Source organism: Protopterus annectens, chromosome 3.part1, assembly GCF_019279795.1.
Source record: "Protopterus annectens isolate FY-2018-M chromosome 3.part1, PAN1.0, whole genome shotgun sequence".
Classification (NCBI taxonomy): Eukaryota; Metazoa; Chordata; order Ceratodontiformes; family Protopteridae; genus Protopterus; species Protopterus annectens.
The window spans coordinates 526,313,866-526,334,131 of record NC_056732.1 but is presented as its reverse complement, the minus strand read 5'-3'; the positions used below and the strand labels follow the sequence as shown (position 1 = coordinate 526,334,131).

General features: G+C 42.5%; 1 protein-coding gene across 1 annotated transcript in view; it reads right to left on the bottom strand.

Moving 5' to 3' along the window:
* ACVR2B (activin A receptor type 2B) overlaps nt 1-20,266 on the bottom strand; it is a 715,604-nt gene that overhangs the window by 562,819 nt on the left and 132,519 nt on the right. The window contains exon 4 of the mRNA XM_044066229.1: nt 12,336-12,487. Within this exon, the coding sequence (XP_043922164.1) occupies nt 12,336-12,487 (152 nt within the window). The remainder of the gene's footprint in view (nt 1-12,335; nt 12,488-20,266) is intronic.

Below are 20,266 nucleotides of genomic sequence, written 5' to 3'. Positions count from 1 at the left end.
CGTAAACTTCTAGTGGATGGTTGATGGATGGAATATCAGATCCGGGATGGGATCCAGAATCGAGGGAGGACCACGAGTGAGACCTTAGAAGGGAACCCAGATCTGTCGAGGCCAAAAACGGCAAAAAGATCGCATGAAGGGTTCCCCAGGTCAGAATGGTGCGACTGAGCTTGTCCGCTGGGATGTTGGACCGACCCGGATGTGCGTTGCTATTAGAAGCGGTTGGGTGAGATTGCCCATTCCCAATCTCTCTGCTTCTCGACAAAGAGAGGGAGACCTTGTTCCCCTGATGTGTGTTGATGTGAGACACAACAACATGTGTTGATTGGGATCATTCGCAATTGTGAAAAGAAGAGAAAGTGCTAACAGCATAGCTAGCACTACTCCTCATCTCTAGAACAGTCACCGTGGGAGAGGGGGGGCACAAAAAATGCGGCGCCTCTGTAGTGCTATAGCCGATGCCATGGACTGTCCGCGTGAGGGAGGCTCGTAAACTCCTTTGTGTCTAGCCTGGCCCCTATCAGGTAGGGAAGACCTGCACCCCTGGATGTGGTAGTACGCTGGCCCTTGAGGTCTCGAGCACATCCAGTGATTTTCTCCCAGAAGGGGAGAAATAGATTGCAGTGTGACCATAAATTTTTCAAAGAATCTGGAGTAGAACCCTGATCCGATCTGGTCTGGGGGGGGCTGGATGCTCTTTTCTTTAGCAGATGGCCAATTTCTGCCAGATATGATTTGGAGAACCCAGCGGTCCGATGTATGGGACTCCCATGCGCCCGCTAGGTGCCCGTCGAACGCCCCTCTGCCTCCAGTGCCTCCTGTCCTCCCTCCCCTGCCACGGAAGGACTGGTTGTCCAGGCTGGGACTGCTCTGCTGCTCGAACCACATCTTCTTCTTTCTGACCCTTTTGGTTCCTAGGATAGGGGGGTGCGGTCGGACGGTGGGCTAAGGATCTATCTGGCCTCTCAGAGGGAATTCCGCCACGGTGTCTGGTTTCCTTCGCCCCCTGGTAAAGGTCCGGACATCCTCTGGGGGGGCTGTGGAGGGAGTCACTACAAGCAGCAATTTGTTCCATAGGAGCAGCAGGGGGGGGCTGGGCGGGCCCAGGGGGGGGGATGGTCCGGATAGCGGGTCGGAGAAGGAGCAATAGTTTTAAAAAGGTGTGTTGAGCTCCCAGGGGAGCCAAGACAAGCTTGGACCTCCGCTCCTTCAGTGCCCTGGGGGTTGAACCAACAAATGGCAGATGTGAGGTGTTCAACCCCAGGCTACAACACAGTGTGGCCATCAGCGTAAACTATCAAAGAGGAATACCTAAACTTTCAACAAAATACAAAAAAAAAAAAAAAATTCTTAATTAACATAAGATATAAAACTAAGCTAGAGCTATAGATACCGGTCATGAGGGAGAGCAGGGCATTATGGGTGAGGGGAGGAGCTGAGAGCTTGGATCCATAGCTGGAAAACCATGCCACAGGTTGCAGACAAATGAATATCCTACTTTAGATCTATGGATTCTCTGTCAAATGAATACTGGCTGAACTACTGGATGATGAAAAAGAAGTTATGTCTTACCATAACATTCCATCTGTGTTGTAGATCTTTGTTCATTCATTACAGTTAGGACCTCGGTTCTGTCCTCTGTACCAATACGGCCATTTTCCAGCTCGCACAAGCCAAAAACTCTCAGCTAAGACCCTACGCACAATGCCCCTCTCCTAGATGCTCCAGATCGAGTTTGCCCATCCTAGGTAAAAGAAGTAGTAATAGGAAAAAGGGTGGGAGGCTCTGTCTGAGCAAATACCCTAACCAGGAGTTCCTAAATTCCACCAGGAATCCAGGCAGGGGGAAGGAGGGCAGGAAGTAATGAATGAATCTATAACACAGATGGAACGTTATGGTAAGACATAACTTCTTTATCTGATTATGTAAATCTTTGTTCACATATTACAGATAGGACCGAGTCCCCAGCTACTCGAGTCCTGGGTGGCCCTAAGGAAGGATATTCCTGAGCACCATAGAACCAAAAGATGGTCGTCCCCTGGAGGCTAAATCTGATTTGTAATGAGATATGAAGGCATGAAGTCTTGCCCAAGTGGCTGCTGCGCACATATCCATACAGGCTCTGGAATAAAAAGCTACAGAAGTAGCCATAGATATGGTAGAATGAGCCTTTATACTGGAAGGTAAGGGTAGCTTATTCTGTTGGTAGATAAAGGTAATGATGTTTCTAAGCCAAGAGGATAAAGTCACTTTGGAAACAGGTTTACCCAATCTGGGTCCTGCAAAGGCCACAAACAAATGGTCTGTTTTCCTGAAAGATTTAGTCCTGTCCAAATAACAACAAAGCTGTTGGTGCACATCAAGGGTGTGCAAAATGTACTCCCCTCTATTAGAATGCCTTGGGAAGAAAACCGGCAGGTCAATAGATTGGTTAATGGAAAAGTCAGAAATGACCTTGGGAGAGAGAGAAGGATCAGTATGAAGGGACACCCTATCCATGTGGAAGATCAAGTAAGGACTTGACACTCAAGGCCTGCAGCTCAGACACTCTTCTTGTTGAGGTGAGTGCTACTATAATTATGGTTTTCCATGACAAAAATTTCAAATGACATGAATCAAAGGGCTCGAAGGGAGAGCCTGTGAGAGACTGAAGCACCAGAGTCAAGTCACAGGGTTCTAAGGGAGGCTTGACCAGAGGTTTAACATGTAATACTCCCTTCAAAAAGGTATCCGCCGTGGTGCAGCGGTAGCATTGTTGCCTCACAGCAAGAGGTTCTCCCGTTTGATTCTCGGCTGGAGTGTGGGGAGTGCCTTCTGTGTTGAGTCTGCATGTCCTCCCTGTGGTTGGGTGGGCGTTCGAAAGACATGAGTAAATGGGCATACCTTCATTGAAGGTTAAACGTCGAGCTGGCACCATGGCGTTCGTGAAAATCTACTGCCAATCATTAGCGGACCGGAGTTCCGCTGTGGCGACCACTAACTGGGAAAAGACGAAAGACAACTCCCTTCAAAAAGGTCTTACATAGGTGGTGTGACATAACTGAAGAATTATCAAGACCATTATGAAAATTGGTGATAGCTGTTACATGTACAGTGATCACTGAAGCTGAGGCTCCTGCATGTAGAAGAGTAGTCAGGTATTGTAGAATATTATGAATAGGCCCAGAGAAAGGGTCTAAGTTCTGGTCTTTGGCCCAAATAGAGAACCTAGTCCATTTACTAGAATAAACCTTTCTAGTGGAAGGTTTGTGTGAGGCCAGAAGAATTTCACGAACAGGAGATGGGATGTCAGGCAGCCTGGCAATTATTGGAAGTGGAGGAACCAAGCTGTGAGCTTGAGACTGTGCAGGTTCGGATGAATCAATCCCCGTGGATGGGATAACAGGTCTTGGGAATGATCCAGGAATCCACGGACTGTGAATCAGATGAGGCCATAGAAACGGGAACCAGACTTGACATGGCCAGAAGGGAGCAATGAGGATCACTTTGCTTTTCAACCTCTGAGCTTTCTGGAGAAATTTTGGGATGAGGGGAAATGCATACAGAAGACCCGGGGGACAATTGTGGGTTACCGCGCCCCTCGGTGGTTCCCCCTTAGGGGGGAGAAAGGCAAAATAGCTCCTGCATTTGTAGTTCAGGGGGGAAGCGAACAGGTCACAGCAAGGCTTGCCCCAATGTTGGAAGATCCGATCTACTATTACAGGGTTGAGGGACCACTCGTGAGGGATCATGATGTTCTTGCTCAGATTGTCCGCAATAAGGTTGGAACTCCCGGGAATGTGCATTACTATAACAAAGCGATTGGAAGCTATCACCCAGTGCCAAATCTTCATGGCTTCCCGACACAGGGGGGTAAGATCTGGTTCTGCCTTGCTTGTTGATATAGCAGACGACTGACATGCTGTCGGACGGAATTGCAATGGTCCCCGAGGGTAGGGATGCATGGAACGCTAAGAGAACTGCCCTCAGTTCCAGGACATTTATGTGCAAGTTGGATCGATGGGGGTCCAGGTGCCTTGGACAGTCTTTCCCTGAAAATGACCCCCCCCACCCTAACAGTGAAGTGTCCGTGGTCACCGTGGCCGTTGGTTGGGGAAGATAGAACAGTCGACACCAAAGATTCTTTTGTGGTTCCATCCACCATAGCATTTCTTCCTTCCAACGGTTTGTAAGGTGTATCATGTGGTAGAGTGGGTGGGTTAACAATGACCACTGTGCAGAAAGGAGCCACTGCAAGATTCTCATGTGCAGTCTCGCCAATGGTACTAAAGTAATGGCAGCTGCCATGGTGCCCAAGAGTTGCAGTACAAGACGCGCTGGTACAAATGAACGAAGAAGAAGGTCTTGAATTTGGTGTCTTATTTTCAAAAACCTGTGGGGGGGAGAGAGAAGCTTGACAGGATGTTGTGTCGAAGACCGCTCCAATGAATTCTGGTGTTTTCATTGGGGACATCTGAGATTTATATTTGTTGATTGTAATCCCCATGCGGAGAGCGAGACAGTACAGTTGTGTACACTTACCATAAATGTAGATGTTCAAGTGCATTCACTGTTGCAGTCATTACATTTGGGTTATCTGCTAGCAGGTAGCCCTCAGTTGGCCTGATTAACAAAGTCTTGGGTCCTGCGTCGGGTGCTGTCCCTTCTTCCATGCTGTCAGGTCGTCAGGGGTATGAAACATGCAGCCGGAGCCATTACATCAGTTTTTCATGCCTCAGATGTCAGGTGCCCCCCTAATGGGAAACAATTAAATATAAAAGTACAATGATATACCTCCAACAAAAAAGCAAATACACCAAAAAGGCTTTTTAAGCATAGTAAAGGAAAATAGAGGTATAGCCAAAAGAAGTTAGGGGGCTGGAGGGAGGGTAACCAGGACTGCAACAATGAATACACTCTAACATCAACATTTATGCTAAGTGTACACAACTGTACTATGTTCTTCATGTTTCATTGTTGCAGTCATTACATTTGGGTAAATTCCCAAAGCTATGGTTGGGAGGAAGAATTTAGACAGCATTAGGGCCAGCTATATGGCCCTGCAAGCCAGCTCTGTATTTAGAGAAAATTGGCAAATTATAATACTTGGTGAAAGTATGTACAGAACTCCAGGTAGCAGCTTCTAGGATGTCCCTGGTAGGGACGCCTCTGAGAAAGGCTGTAGAGGTAGATGCAGACCTGGTGGTGTGAGGTCTGATCCCCTGGGGGATAGGTTTTCCATGGTGCTTATAAGAGAAAATAATGCAATGGCTTATCCATTTAGAAATGGTTTGCTTTGAAATAGCCTTGCCCTCTGCCCCTGCAGCAAATGCCACCAGCAGTTGTTCAGATTTCCTTGGAGGTTTAGTCCTGTCCGAGCAGAATCTAAGTTGTCTGTGCAGATCTAAGGAATGCAGTATCCATTCCCCTTTATTCTGTGGATTGGGAAAGAAGGTTGGCAAATGAATGGACTGATTAAGAGCCACACTGGATACCACCTTGGGCATGAAGGAAGGATTGGTTTGGAGGGACACCCTGTCCGCATGAAAGATGAAGAAAGGCTCCACTGCCATAAGGGCCTGTAATTCAGATACCCTTCTAGCTGAAGTGATTGCTAAAAGGAAAGCTGTTTTCCAAGAAATAAATTTTAAGTCTGCAGTAGCAGCTGGCTCGAAAGGAGGTAGAGTGAGTTTCTCCAAGACAAAGTTAAGGTCCCAAGGCTGGGGTCGGAGCTCTCCTGGGTGTTCTAAATTTCTGGTCCCTCTGAGGAACTGCTTGAGCAGTGGATGAGAGAAGAGGGGAGGTTCTGTGTTATAATGAGCTGAAATGGCTGCGGCGTGGATTTTAACGGAGGAAAAAGACAGGCCCTTGTGAAGCATCTCAGTTAAGTATTGTAAAATCTAAGGTAAATTGGGTGCTGCTGTGCTCATCCCTTGAGATTGGTTCCAGGCACAGAATCTTTTCTATTTTTCAGCATAAGATTTTCTAGTACTAGGCCTCCTTGCCTCTAAAATGATATCCATCACAGGTTTGCTGAGGGATGGTAAAGGAGAGATTAAGTAATTAGCCAGGCTGCAAGGATCAGTGTTAGAAGCTGAGGGTGCAGAATCTGGTTCTCCTACTGGGATAGCAGGGAAGGAGTCTGAGGCAGGTGCCATGGAGATAACCGTGACACACTGCGCAGGATGGGGTAACAATGTTGGCGTGGCCAGTCTGGAGCAATCAAAATCAACCGTGGTTTGTCCTGTTTGATTTTTAGTAGTTCTTTGGAGAGCAGAGGCAGAGGGGGGAAGGCATAGACTGATAGGTTTTTCCAGTTGAAGGACAGAGCATCCACTTTCAAGGCTTGTATGTGGGGAGTCCTTGTGCAAAATTTGTCCAAATGGTAGTTCTGGGGAGAGGCAAACAGGTCTATATCTGGGCACCCCCATTTGCTTGTCAACATGTTGAAAGTCCTTGGTTCCAGTTTCCACTCGTGTGGGTCCATGAGGTTTCTGCTTAGTCCATCTGCCAGTGTATTTAATTTTCCTGGCCGAAATTGAGCTTGTAGGTGCACTTGGTAGCTCAAGGCTGTGTTCCACAATGCCATGGCTAGTCTGCAGAGGGGGTTAGAATGTGTACCCACCTGCTTGTTTATGTACCACATAACAATGGTGTTGTCAGTCTTCACCATTAGATGTCCTGGAAGAATGTGGTCCTTGAAGGCTGTCAGAGCATTCTGTACAGCTAACATTTCTTTTTGATTGATATGCATGTACATTTGACTTGGGTTCCATTTGCCCTGAATGCACTTCCCTGCCAGGTGAGCCCCCCCATGCATAGTCTGATGCATCTGTTGTTAGGGTTTGGGCGGCAGGAGGTGATGTGAAAGGTAGTCCCTTGTTTTGGTGGCAGGCCTCTGCCCACCAAAGGAACTCTAGGCACAGGCAAGGTATGATAGGAATCATTGTTTCTAGGTCTTGAGAATGTTGACACCATAGGCTTTTTAGATACCACTGTAGTTTCCTCAAATGCAGTCTTGCATATGGAATTAGAAGAATGCAGGAGGCCATCAACCCCAAGGCTTGCAGTATTTGTCTTGCAGATAGCAGGGTTTTTGTGGCCACTTGTTTGAAGTAGGTTGTCACATGAATTTGTTTCTCTGGCGTGAGGTAAGCCATCTGGGAAGTTGTATTCAAGCTTGCTCCCAGGAATATCATTTGTTGACAAGGGTACCAGGTGCGATTCCTTTTCGTTTATGGTGTACCCCAGACCAGTTAGAACCCTTTGTACAAAGGCCAGAGGATTCAAAAGTATGCCCTGGCTTTCTGCCTGAATTAGACAATCGCCCAGGTATGGGTATATTTGAATATTTCTTTGCCTGCAAAATGCAATAATTGGAGCTAGGCACTTTTAAATGACCTATCCATTTAGAAATTGTTTGCTTTGAAATAGCCTTCCTCTCTGCCCCTGCAGCAAATGCCACCAGCAGTTGTTCAGATTTCCTTTGAGGTTTAGTCCTGTCCAAGTAAAATCTAAGTTGTCTGTGCACATCTAAGGAGTGCAGTCTCCGTTCCCCTTTGTTCTGTGGATTAGAAAAGAAGGCTGGCAAATGAATGGACTGATTAAGAGCCACATTGGATACCACCTTGGGCATAAAAGAGGGATTGGTCCTGAAGGACACCCTGTCCGCATGGAAGATGAAAGGCTTCCTGCCATAAGGGCCTGTAATTCAGATACCCTTCTTGCTGAAGTGATTGCTAAAAGGAAAGCTGTTTTCCAAGAAAGGAATTTTAACTCTGCAGTTGCAGCTGGCTCAAAAGGAGGAAGAGTGAGTTTTTTCCAATACAAAATTAAGGTCCCAGGCTGGAGTTGGGGCTCTCCTGGGTGGTCTTAAGTTTTTGGCCCCTCTGAGGAACTGCTTGAGCAGTGGGTGAAAAAAGAGGGGTGGTTCTGTGTTGTAATGAGCTGAAATGGCTAAGGTGTGAATTTTGATGGAGGAAAAGGAAAGGCCCTTGTGAGGCATCTCAGTTAAGTATTGAAGAATCTGAGGTAAATTGGGCTCTGCTGTGGCCATCCTTTGAGTTTGGTTCCAGGCACAGAATCTTTTCCATTTTTCAGAATAAGATTTTCTAGTACTAGGCCTCCTTGCCTCTATCCAACTCTTGTTTACTGAGGGATGGTAACAGAGAGATTAGGTAATTAGCCAGGCTGGCAGGTTTAGGGTTTGAAGCTGGGGGTGCAGAATCTGGCTCTCCTGCTGAGACAGCAGGGTAGGGGTCTGAGGTAGGTGCCATGACACACTGCGCAAGAGGGGGTACCAGTGTTGGCGTGGCCAGTCTGGTGCAATCAGTACCATCCTTGGTTTGTCCTGTTTGATCTTTAGTAGTACCTTGGAGAAGAGAGGCAGAGGAGGAAAGGCATAAACTGATAGATTTTTTCCAGCTGAAGGACACAGCATCCAATTTCCAAGCTTGTTTGTGGGGAGTCCTTGTGCAGAATTTGTCCAATTGATAGTTCTGGGGGGAGGCAAAAAGGTCTATATATGGGATCCCCCATTTGTTCATCAACATATTGAAAATCTTTGGTTCCAATTTCCACTCGTGTGGGTCCATGAGATTTCTGCTTAGTTCATCTGCCAGTGTGTTTAGTTTTCTTGGCAGGAATTTAGCCTGTAGATACACTTGACAGCTCAAGGCTGTGTTCCACAGAGCCATGGCTAGTCTGCAGAGGGGGCAAGAATGGATACCCCCTGCTTGTCTATGTACCACAAGCGGTGCTCTCCATCTTTACCATTAATTGTCCTGGAAGAATGTGGTTCTTGAAGGCTGTCAGAGGCACTCTGTACAGCTAACATTTCTTTTTGATTGATATACAAGCGCATTTTACTTGGGTTCCATTTGCCCTGAATGCACTTCCCTGCCAGGTGAGCCCCCCCATGCATAGTCTGATGCGTCTGTTGTTAGGGTTTGGGCAGCAGGGGGTTGAGTGAATACTAGTCCCTTGTTTTGGTGGCAGGCCTCTGCCTACCAAAGAAACTCTAACCGTAGTCAAGGTATGATAGAAATCATTGCTTCTAGATCCTGAGAATGTTGACACCATAGGCTTTTTAGATACCACTGTAGTTTCCTCATATGCAGTCTTGCATATGGAATTAGAAGAATGCAGGAGGCCATGAATCCCAAGGCTTGTAGTATTTGCCTTGCAGATAGCAGGGTTTTTGTGGCCACTAGTTTGAAGTAAGTTGTCAAATGAATTTGTTTCTCTGGCATGAGGAAAGCCATCTGGGAAGTTGTGTTCAAGCTTGCTCACAGGAATATAATTTGTTGACAGGGTACCAGATGTGATTTCTTTTCGTTTATGGTGTACCCCAGACAAGTTAATACCTTTTGTACAAATGCCAGATGATTCAGAAGTATGTCCTGGCTTTCTGCCTGAATTAGACAATTGTCCAGGTATGGGTATATTTGAATATTTCTTTGCCTGCAAAATGCAATGACTGGAGCTAGGCACTTTGTGAATACCCTGGGTGCAGTAGATAAGCCAAAGGGCAGTGCAGAGAACTGATATTGCATGCAGCCTGCTTTGAAGTGTATATTTTCTGCAAGATTCCCTGATTGGGATGTGCAGGTAGCCATCCTTTAAATCCAGTGTTGCCAACCAGGCATCTTTGCCTATCATGGGAAGCAACTGGTGAAGAGTTAGCATCTTGAATTTTGGAATCACCAAAAAGGTGTTTAGGATAGACAGGTCCAGGACAGGATGCCATGAGTCATCTTTTCTGGGTACCAGGAAAAGTTTTGAGTAGAAACCTTGTCCCTTTTCCTCTTCTGGTACAGTCTGAATAGCATTTAATCTTAAGAGAGACAGTACTGGCTTTTGAGCCACTGCCCACTGATTTGGGGGTAGATCTGTTTGGGGTTGGTAACATGTGGAAGTGAAATCTGTATCCTTGGGAAACTATGTTTAAAACCCATTTGTCTTGGGTAATGAGTTCCCAGTTTTTTGCTTGCAGAGCAATCTTTCCCCCTAAAGGGGCAGTCAGTTGAGAAGTGCTTGGAAGTTTTAAAGTTAAGTCATTGAGACAGCTTACCAGAGGGGGGAGTCTTACTACTCCCTGATTTGGAAGTGGGAGCCCCCACTGCTTAGTCTTGTGCGTACCCTGGGACTGAAGCCTGGGTGTTCTGCTGGTTCTGGGTTTGAACTGAGAAGGCCTGGAAGAGGCAGGAAGGGACCAATTTTTTGAGGGCCAATGCCTACTAAATCTGGGAGACTGCACTTGTAAGAAATCTTTAACAGTTTGCATAGATTTAGTTTTTTCCTCCATCTTTTTTTTGTGGTCCTGATTTAAGGGTGCATCCAGCAATTTAGTTTTAACATGATCTGGCAAAGACTGCTCCTGAAGCCAAGCATGCCTTCTAAGTACAGACACGGTGACAGCCGCCCTGCAAGATGCCTCTAGTGAATCAAAACCACATTGCAAAGTATGTTTTCCAACCTGCTCAGCAGAATGCATTTAATCCTGCAAACCCTTATTTTCAGCACAATCAGGAATCAACATCATTTTCTGTTTAAGCAATCCAACAATATGCTGGTGATACTTTAACATATGAAACTGGCAATTTAAGGCCCTGATGGCCAAAGTTGCAGAGGTATATACCTTCTTACCCCATCTATTCAGGACCTTGGAATCTCTATCAGAGGGGGTAGGATTTTTGGCAGTAGTAGCCTTAATGTCCTTGGATCCCTGTGAAATGGTCTCAGGATCCGCAGTAGGATTTTTAAAAAGGAACTTGAGAGAATCAGGAACCCTGTAATATCCATCAGGTTTTCTGGGAGCAAGAGGTAGAGAGTCAGGGGCCAAGCTAGATTCTGAAAAGGCATCGTCAACAATGTCCAGCACAGGAGGGATAGCTAAAGGCCTGTGTTGGGGCAAGAGTAAGAAATATGTAAGCCTCTTTTTAGAATCAGAGTAATCCTGGCTGTCCCGGTGAAAATGCTCCCTAAGAGTATGCAAGGTTTCACCAAAAGAAAAATCCTCTGGGGGAGAAGCAGAGGGAATAGAGTCCTCTGCATCAGAATCCTCATTGGTAGATGAGGGTAAATCCTGGTCATCAGAAGAGACAGAAATTTCAGAATTCTGGTGAGAAGTATCATAAACAAATTCAGTCCTAGGTTTCTTAGAGGGGGAAGGCTGGCTTCCCCTGATTAAAGTAATAAGGTCTTCAGCCTTCCCCTGATTAAAGTAATAAGGTCTTCAGCCAATCTTATAATTTGTTTTATAGGCATAGAGACCTGACCATGTGGTCTGGGTGTCAGTTTCCTAGGCATGGTTCGAGTTTTAGGCCCAGAAGAAGAAGAAAATGGCATCGGTTTAATATGCAAGTCAATAGGCCTGAATACACCCTCAGAAGCCAATGCCTGAACAGCGGCTCCTGACCCATCCAAGGTAGAGACATCCGCAGGTTCCACAGCTGAAGCATCTCGCAGCATACTGGACTCCAAATGGGTCTCAGTAGAGGCCTACAAATCTGAAGTAGTGGGTATCAGGGGCTGCGAAAGCACCTCAATGAGTACCGGCGAACTGGCGACTAGCTTAGGAGACGCGTCGTCAGCAGCTTTGGACCTAGGCGGTCTGTCTCTGTCTTTATCTTTCTGTTTTTTCGGAATGTTGGTAAACGGGTCACTTACCAAAGACATATCTGGATAATTGAACCGAGTACCAAAATACTTAGAAGCGAAAATGTACCGACGACAAATAGTTCATGGTTTAAATAAGGCACAAAACATACAGCGAGGTACGTTGTGGTCACTGCCTAGGCAAGGAATACAGTACGAATGAACATCTTTATGAGGTATTTGCTTTCCACAAGAAATACAATTATTGACTTTTACTGACATCAGTTTAGAGCAAGAAAAATTTTCCCCAATGGGGGTACTTAGCTTTAGTTGAAGACTTCAGTTCTGAAACTCAAAAACGAAAATTTCAGGAGTCGGCTGACCGGCACTTGTGAATTGCTTCTGCTTCAGGCACCACACGGCAAGAAAGACTGATGTAATGGTGTCGGCTGCATGCTTTATACCCCTGACTACCTGACGTCACAGAAGATGAGACAGCAACTGACGTAGGACCCAAGACTTTGATAATCAGGCCGACTGAGGGCTACTCAAGCAGATAACCCAAATGTGATGACTGCAACAGTGAAACATGAAGAACATCTGCTGTATCGATTCAGAGGACGGAACCGAGGTCCTATCTGTAATGTATGAACAAAGATTTACAACATCAGATTATGTTTTAAAAATAAAACTGGCAAATGTTTAGGGATGATATAGTCATTACAAAAAACACATCAATCTTAAGTGCTGCTACGTACCTCATGAAGATCAACATGTCCATATGGAGGCTTACGGTGGCGATACATCCAGAAAGCTAATAAGATGGCCATCGAAAGGCCGGCGATAGGAAGCAGGCAGTACACCAAGATGTTCAACAGAGAGGTTGTTGGTGGGGGTGCCCCATAAATCACTAGAACAATAAGAAAATGAATGAACAAATTAAATACCTACCAGTAATAAATTACTACATATTCTGTTACACTTCCAATAACACAAGATCATCCCTGATAGCCCAAACAATGTGCTTGACCTGTTCCAGTAAAATATGGCCATGCATATTTTAAAAGGCAGGGTGCATAAGACTGATGCAACATCTGTATCAATTTGGAGTTAAACATCACTTAAGAGTATGTCTAAAACTTTCTTTTATTTATTTAACAATTGTTAAATGGGTAGGTGGGAAGGACCAGGAGCCATTTGAGGTTACATCCCAAGCCTTCTGGTAGAAGTGAATTTACTGTGTACTGAATTTAACATAGTAAACTGCACATTTGTGCTATGGTGAATCTGATTAGTACCATATAACATTTAAAGGAGTAGCACAAAGTGTACAAGTAGTAAAAAGTGATACATTACTTACATAAGACTGAATCATACACACACTTGCAGACCGTAACTACATTTAGACTGTCTTTTCTAACACTGTAAGTAGCACAGAATTCTAGAATTATGCACAGATCTATCAACTACAGAGTACACCAACTTACAGAATGTAGCCCCCCCAAGCATAGTGTACCCCTTTCCCAACCCAGACAATGTATGTTTCTGGACAGCATACCTTTTCAGTACTGTTAATTCTACTAAACACTCTGTCTTCCATTAAAAAAATACTCTACTGAGCGAAGGTATTCTGGCAGACAAATCAAACCCAAAATCTCCAAGACAGCATTATATAACAGAAAGACAGAGATAGCTAGATAAGCTGGCAAGCTTATAAAGAGTGCATGGCACATACCCAGTCATGCCCTTGGCTACGATTTCTATGAAATGACTATAACATACTTTTTTAAAATTTGCATAAAGCAAATATACTCAGCGACATCTCTACAATGTTATTTGAGATTTGAAAAAAGGTTAAGAGTAGATGTAATTCTGGGTTAACAGTTTGATATTCAGAGACTCGTTAGTGTAAATCCCAAAATAGCAAGACGGAATGAGTGAAAACTGAGACTTACATAAACCAAATATTATCAAGTCCAAGAATGACATTTCACAGATAACGCCTTTTTCTGAAATATGGTGATCTCGGAGTTGGTAATTCTGGATCTATAACTATAGACACACACACACACACACACACACACACACACACACTATTATGCAGACACACACAAAGTTCAAGAGTGGGGGGAGGCTTAACATTCCCACCCACAACCTTTAAAGGAGTAGAGCAGATGTCCGAATACCTCTCAAACTCTTAGCACAAAAAAATCTAGACAAAGCCTAAAATAATGGGGGAACAAAGGCTCAACAATAGGGGCAAATTTCAAATATTGCTAATATAAACCTAGAAAGGTATTACAATAACGGGATTTGTTTTAGCATGCATTTTCTGAAGGACATGAAGTTTGAAACATTATTTATGTGACCCAAAAATCTGGACATTCTGCAAAAATCTGTACAATAGAGGGCTATGGATGTTTGGCATTCACTGTTTTCTTGCATTTCTGTACTTTTTCATAATTCCATGGCTCACACTTACAAGTCTTGGCATTATAATAGGGTGTCTGCATTTTTGTGTTGAAGATAACTTCTTACAGATGCAGCCGACTCTTACCTCAAGTGTATAAATACTGCATCCATGTACTTATTATTTTCTGTTTAAACATTTACTGATTAATACTTAACCTAAACTTCTATGTGAAATCTAGGCCTCTGTTGGCCATAATGCTATGTACTGTCACATCTTGGTCTTTCCTAATATAGTCCTTGGACCAGCTAAACAAAGGCATTCCTGAATGACTTTTCGCATTACAAATGCATTCAACATGATGGTCACAATGAAGACACACCCTTGTTCCACAAGCACAGTGACCAAACGGCAAGTAATAGTGGTCACAGCACTTCACACAGGACATTCTAGTGTAGCAACTGTAAGCCTTCTCCGGGTCCATAAAGCAGTGTACAGCATACTGGTAAACTCCCACAACCCATCCGAGGGCAAAGAGTTGATCCACTGCCAGGAGAGAATCTGTTCTATTCAACTACAAGGCACCGTCTGCATTCTCCCACCCCAGCACAGGCTTCCCCTAACCTAGTTGAGAAGTAGCTGCAAAACACATCCCCATCTTCCTTTTCTGAATATGAAAGCGATCACCCTAGTCTGACACTCCAGAGGTTATGCCCCCACTTTCTACACAATACTGAGAAGGTGACTTAAGCCTGACACCCCAACAGCTATCTCTTTTGACCTTATCTATAGAAAATGCCATAATCTCACTAACTTCTTCTAGCAGTGATAATTAAAGCAGAAAATGTTCACTTGGTGGAGTTCATCAAAAAGCTTTTTTTCACTTCCTGATAATGTCTCCTGCTTGTGATCCACAATGAAATATTGAAATGACAATCACAAATAGAGATGTACTTTTAGCACTTTCATCCTTTTACTTTTAACAAAATTTCTTCAGAAACAGTGATTAAAATGGCTGAACATTTCACTTCACCACTTTAAAAAGCAATGCTTATAAAATCTCATGACAACTACATCCAATCACATTTAACCTATAAATAAAATCAATTCCCATGGTCACATGTTTACTAGAACTTATAGATATGAAACATTTCATCAATGAAAAACAGTCAATGAAAAAAGCTCTCAAAGAAACAATCCTGGATCGAACCCAGGACCTTCTGTGTGTTAGGCAGATGTGATTATCACTACACTACGATAACCATAACTCCTTACATACTTAAAATTTTGTGTGTAAAAACCTTTTATCTCAACATCATTTACCCTTCCATGCTGAAACTTTGTCTCATATTTCTGTGTTAATAAAAACATTTTAAGTTTATAAACTCATTCAGTTCTGGTCTTTTATCGGTACCTAGCCGAATTTGCCATTCAGCTTCTTTACATTGTAGTACATTATGATTACCACTTAAACTGCTCACATTTACACTGTCAAGAACAAAAAAAATTAAAATTTTCTAAAATCCTGACATTATAAATAGTGTTTAGTTGAGGCATTATTTTCATCTTTCTTCCTGATAGCTAGAGTATGTTCCATAGGTTCTCTTACAGGTTCATAGTTATTTACTAGGCTAACTCCCACAAGAGCCTTTTTAAGCCTAGTCATGCATCCCAAATCTCCATCAAGTTCTGATACCCTTTATAACTGTAAGAAGGGGGTTTGGGAAATTAAACATTTACAAGCTAGGGCCTGGAGATGTACCATTCACAGGTTCTCTGTGTCCATTAGGGACAGAAGTGCCAAACCAGGGATAAAGTTCCTGTTCCCCATCCAATTATCCAAGTTGCACTTGAATTGGGTTAGGGAGGAACTCTGCTTCTCTGGGATACATATCTGTCTCTCCAGCAGGTCCTGTTTATATCACAGGCATGGTTAAAGTCTTCAGAATGGATAATTTTGGTGCTGTTTTGTGGATATGCAGGAGGTCCATCAGAGTGGAGTCTGACAATGCCCTGCAGGTCAGGCATAGATCTCCCCTCAAAAGCCTGTAGGAGACAGAATACATGGATAGAGCCTTGAGGCGGTCTGCATAGGACATTTTACTTAAGTCCTGTATCCTGTATTCTTTTAGTGAGGAAACTCTGTAGACATTCCAACTGTTGGATATGCCTGGCTAGGTATAGGTCTGATGAATGTTAAATACAGTGGAACAAGGACTTCCTTGGAATTAGATGTCATACCTTTGTTTGTAAGTTGTGGAACATAGAATGATTTCCTCACTACTATAGACATGTGATGGTCAAAGGCTAGATTACTGTATGTCCCCAAGTCCTTGACTACTGAGCCAACTCTAAGGGCTGTGTTGTCAATATGATATTTTCCAGGGGTGGGTGACTTCCAGAAGGATACTATTATGCATTTCTTGACATTTAGTTTTAGTCCATGGCTCTGACACCAGTTGTTTGTCTGGGTCAGCCACTCCTGGAGAACATTTGTGTCAGTGTGGGATTTAATGACAGCTCTTTATTTCCAATCATCTGCAAATTTAATCAGCCAAAGACCACTGACATTAGCCTTGACTTTAGAGAAGTAAATACCAAAAAGAAGCGGTCCAGTGATTGATCCCTGATGGACTTTACTTGTGACTGGCCTCTTTGTAGAGATGGCCTCCCCAATTCTAACTTCCTGGGTCCTGTCTGTGAGCCAGCTGGCTATCCATCAGGTGACACACGAGTTTCTATCTAAACTCTTGAGCTTGTCAACAATGCCAGTGTGGGGTACTGTGTCAAATGCCTTGGCCAGGTCAAGGTAAGCAGTGTACATCATTCTGCCCTCATCCACTGCTTTGGTGACCTTCTCAGATAAGTCCACCAGGGTGAGTAGGCATGATCCGCCTTTGACAAAACCAAACTGGGTTGGGTCCATTGTCTGGATATTTACTATATCACTGCTGATCATTTCCTTGATAATTCTTTCCATGTCTTTACGCATAAGACTAGTTCGATCATTTCCATGGCTTTACATACAAGACTTCCTGACAGTTTTTCCATTATAGAAACAGGAACATGTAGAGCAGCATACTAAATAAACCACACCACAGGAATTACAATTGCATATTTGTCTTGCTGTGATGGTCCTATTTAATGCCTTAAGTAAGGCACAAACTAATGATAACAAAACGGCAACATTTACAATGTTCACACTTGTAAGTTCCCACCTTTGTGTTTAAACACCAAGGTATACCGTTTCATCCCTCTAATGTACTTTTTATGTTAGCTGATTTTTTATATGTAAACAGTGGTTTTGTTCCTAAAGATTCTGCCATTTTACTGTTACCTTGAATAAATTTCAAGTTATTGTTTAAACTGCTTCTAAGTCTGAGGCTATCAGTTGTTATACGTAATAGAAAGGCATTCTTAAATGACCTTCTCTTGGTGTCTGTACCTGAAGAGATGGAAGAGAACAAAATTCAGTGTAATTTCTTAATACAGGTTTGGACTTGGTGTTTCTTGTTTAACCTCCTGGACTATTTGGGTTATAAGTTCTGTTCTATAATCTCTTTCAATGAATAACTTAGTTAGATGTACTTCTGAAAAAAATGTGTGCCTCACGGGTGAGTCTGCTTAATCTTATGAGCTGCCCTTTTATAACATTTATTTTCACATGGAAAGGGTGGTGACTCTGTGCAAGTAGTGATGAATAAATGTGTCTTTTCTGTATATTCTACTATTAAGTTTGCCACTTTTCCACTTCTAACTTGATATCAAGATAGTGTATTTCTTTTCCAATACCACTGATAGTGAATAAAAAAAAAACTGGTGGAATTGTTTAGCAGCTCAAAGAAATTTGAAAACTTTGCTTCTGTTGCCTTCCATATGAAAAATAGATGGTCAATAAAGCACCTGTAGAATATCACTTTGTCAAAAAGGGGCTGAGCTTTGAGATGGATTTGCTCCCATGCAGTCATAACTAAACTGGCAAATACTGCAGCTATCCTAGCTCCCATCGCAACTCCAGAAATTTGTTTATAAAGTTTACTATCAAACTGAGAAAGAATTATTTTGCAACACTATATCCAGTAGTGTACACAGTGTGTAAATAAAATCATTTTCCAAAGTGCTAAACCAAGCTAAATACTCTCTTGTAAATTCTATTCCTGTGTGGTGTAGAATACACGCACATAATGAAGTTACATCAATAGCACATAATAGACCATCAATAACACTGGGCTTCACCTTACCTAATAGTTTTAACAAGTGCCAGGAATCTTTTACATAGTATTCTGTACTGAATCCCACTGTCCAGGGATCATAGTCTAGGAACACTGACAATGGCTTGGTTTTACAAAAATCAGCTGCCACAATCGGTCTAAATGGCAGATTTCTTTTTTATCCTTGTGGATCTTAGGAATGCCAAAAAAATCTATTAATTTTAGTATGTTCCACCTTAAAAAAACATACAAACCTCCTTGTTAATGTTTTCTTGGCATAACAAGTCAAGTAAAGTATAATCAATTTTCAAGAAATGATTTACAATTGTTTTCTCACTGACAGGTTCAGAGTAACTTAGACCTGACAACATGTCTTTAATGGCCTTTGAATACTTGTCAGTATCCATAATAACTATTGTGTTGCCTTCATCACCCTTCATTATTCTGATGTCTTTAATGTTACGTAGTGCTTCCCTTTCCTTGTATTCTAAATTGTAGAACTTTGGTTATGTATGAAACAAACCAAGCAACGCTGATACTGAACAAGTGTTTAATAAAACAAAGCTTTCAGGTCAAACAAACCCTTCATCAGTGTATAAAATACTAACACATACTAACCATTTTTATATATTATCAAAAATCACACAACCATTTAATTATTCAATTAAATAATCAAACCTAGTTGAAACGATAGTAGCAGAAGCACAGAACTCTATTTCAAACACATTTGTTTATACTTTAGTACAGGTTTTAAAAAAACAGTCTGGTTTTAAACCTGATAATACATCAGCACAAAGGCGTATTATCCATTGATATTCCTTCATCTCAAGCTTATTGTTAAGATCTCCCCCTCGTATATCCTTACATATTCTACCACCCTAAAAGAGAATTTATGTGCACATTTCCATATGTACTGATATGCTTAGCCAAGGAATTAGTGACAATATTTCTTCTTATTTCTGAATGGTGCTCAATTATTCTTTCCATCAGTTTTCTGGTAGATTTGCCAACATAAAATGCCTGACATCTATTACAGGTAGCCAGGTGTATTATATTCATTGTAACACATGTTGCTAAGCCAGAAAATATATAATTCTTCCTAGTTATTGGGTGATGAAAAGTATTATTTTTATAATGACTTCACAACAGCTACAATTGTAGCAAGGAAAGGTACCTGATTTAGCTGCTGTTACCCCCCCCCCCTCCATTCTTGACACACGTCTTTATAACATGCATGAGAAACTGGGTTTCATGCCAACAATGGGACATAATTCAGGTAGAGATGTTGATATACACCAATTATTAATAATTCTTCTTACCTCAGAAGTAGCTCTGTTAAAAGCTGTAACAAAACATAGCTTACCTACATCTAAGTTGGTCTCCTTAGTTATAAAGGGTACTTCCATTGTGTTCAGAGAAATAAGGTTTAGTACTATCATCTCTACAGCTCAAGACATATTCAATTTCCATATCTAGGGACTCCCTATTATAGCCCCTCTCCAAAAATTCATCTTTCAGTTCCTGCATTTGTTTCTTACATTCGAAGAATTAAGTCTACTAATTCTAACAAACTGAGCTTTTGTGATACTTTTAAACACATGTGGTGCATGCATACTGTTTCAATGGGGAAATTTATTCCTATGTGTAGGTTTTTTATAAACAGTAGTTTGAATTTCAGTACCATTCAGTGCATAAGCATATCATAAGGAAATGCACATAAATTTTCTTTTAGGGTGATAGAGTATGTAAGGATATACGAGGGGGAGATCTTTACAATAAGCTTGAGATGAAGGAATATCAATGGATAATACACCTTTGTGCTGATGTATTACCAGGTTTAAACCAGACCTTGTTTCTTTAAAACCTGTACTAAGGTATAAACAAATGTTTGAAATAGAGTTCTGTGCTTCTGCAACTATTGTTTTAAACTAGGATTGATTGTTTAATTGAATAATTAACGGTTGTGTGATTTTTGATAACATATAAAATGGTAAGTATTTTATACAATGATGAAGGGTTTGTTTGACCTGAAAGCTTTGTTTTATTAAACACTTGTTCAGTATCAGCG